This window comes from Sinocyclocheilus anshuiensis, unplaced genomic scaffold (assembly GCF_001515605.1).
Source record: "Sinocyclocheilus anshuiensis isolate Anshui unplaced genomic scaffold, SAMN03320099.WGS_v1.1 scaffold126, whole genome shotgun sequence".
NCBI classification, from domain to species: domain Eukaryota; kingdom Metazoa; phylum Chordata; class Actinopteri; order Cypriniformes; family Cyprinidae; genus Sinocyclocheilus; species Sinocyclocheilus anshuiensis.
Window position 1 is genome coordinate 481,096 of NW_015546026.1, and position 4,833 is coordinate 485,928.

Here is a 4,833-nt window from a genome sequence, read left to right on the forward strand (position 1 = left end):
CGAGTTTTGAGCAGTGTAGAGTAGCACTTGTTGTTTGTCATTTCTCTGATCACAAATGCAGACATGGTTTTATGTTTATGCGGCACGATGCAACGCGTAAAAAGACAGTATAAGTCATTATAATCCGCAATTATGTCCCCACTGGATGCAACGAATGCCTCGTTTATAAAGGGTTTTAATGTTTTTGTCTCGTCGCTCCGGCCAGACGGCATCACAGTATGGTAGGGGTGTAACATTTCCGTCACACGCTTGAGGTATTCGGCCAATCACAACGCACTGGATAGCTGGCCAATCAGAGCACACCTCGCTTTTCAGACCAATGAGCTTTGTAAAAATCGACGCGTTTCAGAAAGGCGGGGCAATAATGTACAGTATGTGGAAAATAATGTGTTTTTTGAACCTTAAACCGCATAAACACATTTCATTACACCAACTACACCAAATAATGTTCTTTTTAGCAACATCATATGACCCCTTTAACTGCTGTTTTCTTACCACTCATTTTTGTTGTGTTTATTTTGTTATTGAGAAGATAAGTGTTCAGCACATATTCACATATTTATCAAACCATAGTACCATTTTTTTTTTTTTTTTAAATGGGGTGAGGGAAATCATTAATGTTCTGAATATGAATAAAAGTCCTATGGATTTGGAATGACATGAGGGTAAGAAAATGATAATAGAATTTTCAGTTGAATTAATACTTCAGTGTTTTTTTTTTGTGGTTATTTTACATTAAAATAATTGCTTTTTGTATTTCTTTAACTAGCATTTTTGAAAAACGAATGTTTCTAATTCTAATTCTGAATTCAGTTTTTCAGTGTACATTTAGTTTGCATTTAACTTAGAATGATTTCTTCTGACAGAGACAGTAGTTTTGAGTATCTCATATCCGATTCTGTATGTGTGTCTTCCCAGACTCTCCAGGTGGAAATGCAGCCATTAAGAGTGAAAAAAAGACAGAGGGAAACTCTTTCTTTAGCTGGCTGTTGGTGCTGGCTTTGCTGGGGGCTTGGCTGTCTGTGGGTGTCATGTGGTTTGACCTAGTTGACTACAACAGTGTGGTTGGTAAGTTTTTTTTTATTTTTTAAAAACAGTCTTGCAGGAATGTAGACTGCTCACATTTTGTGCTAAAATTATTAGTTTTTTGAACAAACAGATTGTCACCTAAATGATTCATGCAGATCTCTGGAGTGTTTGCGTCAACTTTTTTTATAGTATTGTAAAAGTGTGTGTGTATATGAGAGATCCCCTGAAAACACTCCTTCTGGAAAAAAAAAAACTTTTTACCTGTATTTTTTCTTCATTTTTTTCTTGTATTATTTTTTCCCCTTAATGATTAGTAATACAATTCATGGAAAGATGACAAAATTTAAATATAAAACAAATAGTAAATTATATTGCTTAAATAAAGGGTTGCAGAAACACCCTTGATTGAATACAATAACTGTGCAATGTTTTAGTACTTGGTATGTACTTCATAACTTTAAGTATACTGTTCTTCCCTTCTTGGCATTGAGTGTACAAGTTCATAACAAATTGTCACATCTGTCCTATTTAACTCCAGGAGGACAACCTCCTTAAATGCCCTCCTGTAAAGGGCAGTGTTGCTCAACTTGTCTCTACAAAATCCCCCACAGGTGCTTAAAGGTGCACTAAGCGAATTTTGCCAAATGATGTTGATATTTGAAAGCACCAAAACAAACACGCCCATATCCCAACAGGACCTCGCCCCTATTTTGAAATCTCCACCCCACACATACGTACACAACCCTGGCATAACGACGATCGTTGAAACAAGCGAAGATGACACACACGCATATTCAAACAAAAGCCAACACAGATGAGTTGTGTGAAACAATGCAAAATCAACATTACTCACCTATCACAAAGAAACAACGCAACCTCGGCATTCGATTAGGCCTTCCCGCTCCTTGAGTTCTCTCCACCGCTGGAAAGCTGCTCCGATATTTACGTGGGTCCTACCTCTTGCCTGATCGTAACCCTTCTTTTAAATGTTTTGTTCCTCCGATATTTTCATCTTTTTTTTTTTTATCTTCCAGTTCTTTCTATCTATAGTCGATCTGCTAATATCCGTCCTGTACACTCAAATTGAGTGCTCTCTTCTCTCTATACAAGACACGCCCCCTTACTGCTGATTGGCTGCAAGTGTGTTTTGGGACACAGTCCGACACTGCAGTCAAAAGCGTTTTTCAAAAATTGCTTAGTGCACCTTTAAGAGTGTTAGACGGAATGTCCACCAAAGTGTTTTTTTTCCCCAAGGCTACTGTATTTTGTTTCCCAGTTGTTTTCAATAAGAGCGCCACATTTTTTTAAATGCCAGGAACGTGACAAGGCGCTGAGCGTTTATTTTATGCTAAGTGTTGTGTGCTTGGCATTTTTTTTCTCGCCGATGAGAGTTCAAGAATATTCACCTTTGGGTAAAATGCAGCACTCATCATTGTCACTTTTTAGTCAGCTAGCCAATCACAGTGGAGGAGGGGTGGGACTAATACAACACAGACCAACTGTTACACCCTGCTTGTATGACTAAACACCAATGGAGAACTTAATATTGCTTGTCTCCGAGCTTTCATTTCTTCACCAGATGGAGTTCCCGGACTACCACAATATTGTTATGAAAAAGAATGCTTGGGAGAAGCATGTGTCTGCACTCACAGCTAAGCATTGTCAGTAGAGCTCCTGGCATTCTCAGCTGGTTAAAAATTCTTTGGTGGACACACAGCCTTAGGGTTAAGGCTGTGTGAAATAACACAAGGTTTTACTATGTAAGAAAAGGTTTTTCTATAGAATGTTTTATATATAAGACCTTATTTTAACTATAGCATGAACTGCAAAGTTTAACAAACTTTTCCATTTTCTGTCAGAATCAGACACTTCTGTTGATCACAAAGTGTAAATATTGATTATCTTGTTGCATAGCTTGGTTGATAAAAACTTCTAATTAAATGGTAGGACCAGTAATGATACACACACCAGGTTATAGAGAGGGTCATAAACCATAAATTAATCTAGTTATTCTAGCTGTCTGTCATAATATTGATCATAATAACATGAGATAAATGTAAATGTTTTTTTTAGTTTTGTGCAAATTAGTCTTTGGTTTGCTGATTGATTTGTGAGGGGACAAACAGAATAGAAAATTCCCACCCATCAGGAATCAATGTTTTATTGCCCAAACCAGAGATGTACACTGTTAAGTCATGCTCAGTGTGAATGAGCCTTAACAACCTCATGGTCCATTGTGGATGTAAAAGGATGTACAACAAAAGCACAAACAGGGTCTGGGGCAAGAAATTACGTTTGGAAATGCATTTGGTTTACTGTGTTACTGTGTTGTACCCTCTTTACTCTGCATCTTTACTTGCTCGTTTCACAAGTATTTTCTTTTATCCTTGTTCAATGAAAGGTGCTCTTGGAGGAGTATATGATGCTGATGGCGATGGAGACTTTGATGTAGAAGATGCCAAAGTTTTGTTGGGTGAGTGGAATTTACTTGTGTATGTGGCTTTTTTCCTGCATTATATAAAATGTATATATATAGTTCAGAATTAGATTCAGAATTATCACTGGCATTTGGTGTGGCAGATTTGTTACCAAATTTTGTAAGCATTTTTTTTATTATTATTTAAAAAATAATAATTATGAATGTGGAGACAGAGTGGTCTGTTTATTGGCAGGAAATAATTTCAACTAAAGCTTCATATGACTGTATGCTTTCTACAGTAAACTCACATTGCAGGGTGAAGTGACCCCACAAATTGTCCTGCTTTGCAAGCTTCACACTGATTTGCTCCCAGAATTCGTTGTTACAATCTGTGGATAAAATTAAGTTTTAAGGTTTTTGTGTGTGTGTGTGTTTTTTCTTTTGGGAATATCAGGTAAGTGTAAAGTGTTTGGCTTATATACAGTGATTATTAATACGTGCTGTAGTGTTCTCTACTGATAGTCAGCGTTTATTAAAGCAATAAGCCCCAAGAAGCCATGGTTTACAGTGAATTTATAACAGTTAAGGGGCAGATTTACTTGTGTATGTGGCTTTTTTCTGGCATGACTGACTGAGGTGACAACCCATTCAAAAGTGTCAACTCTTTCTATCTCTCTGTTTTTTATCTCCCTTATTTATTTTGAGACTTAAGATAAGTGGTGTAAACAAGCTTTTTCTGTGTCACTCAATTTAAATGTGAGGATGCCATGAACATGGTAGTATACTCCTCCACTCTCAAATGCAGAAGTGTGTCTGCATTTGAGGTTTCCTGTCATTTGACGGTGTTAGCAAATACTTAGCATGAAACTGTTTGGTTTTGTGTTAGTGAGGCTGGCATCTCATAGTTCTTTTTTTACTGTTATTGACTGTATGCTTTCTACAGTAAACTCACATTGCAGGGTGAAGTGACCCCACAAATTGTCCTGCTTTGCAAGCTTCACACTGATTTGCTCCCAGAATTCGTTGTTACAATCTGTGGATAAAATTAAGTTTTAAGGTTTTTGTGTGTGTGTGTGTTTTTTCTTTTGGGAATATCAGGTAAGTGTAAAGTGTTTGGCTTATATACAGTGATTATTAATACGTGCTGTAGTGTTCTCTACTGATAGTCAGCGTTTATTAAAGCAATAAGCCCCAAGAAGCCATGGTTTACAGTGAATTTATAACAGTTAAGGGGCATTGTTACAACCCCTACAACTCCCTTAGCTGTCATAAATTCACTGCAAACCACGGCTTCACGGGGCTTATTGCTTTTATAAAACGGTTATTCCAAATACGTAATAAGGTTTCACAAAATAAAACAGAGCAAATAAAGTGTAATGCTATTT

At 37.0% G+C, this 4,833-nt stretch overlaps 1 protein-coding gene across 4 annotated transcripts in view; it reads left to right on the plus strand.

Moving 5' to 3' along the window:
• Nucleotides 1–4,833, plus strand: part of unm_hu7910 (un-named hu7910) — a 70,931-nt gene that overhangs the window by 7,321 nt on the left and 58,777 nt on the right. For all 4 annotated transcript variants that reach the window (XM_016499751.1, XM_016499752.1, XM_016499750.1 and 1 more), the window contains 2 exons: nucleotides 919–1,068; nucleotides 3,431–3,502. In XM_016499751.1, coding sequence (XP_016355237.1) covers nucleotides 919–1,068; nucleotides 3,431–3,502 — 222 coding nt within the window. The remainder of the gene's footprint in view (nucleotides 1–918; nucleotides 1,069–3,430; nucleotides 3,503–4,833) is intronic.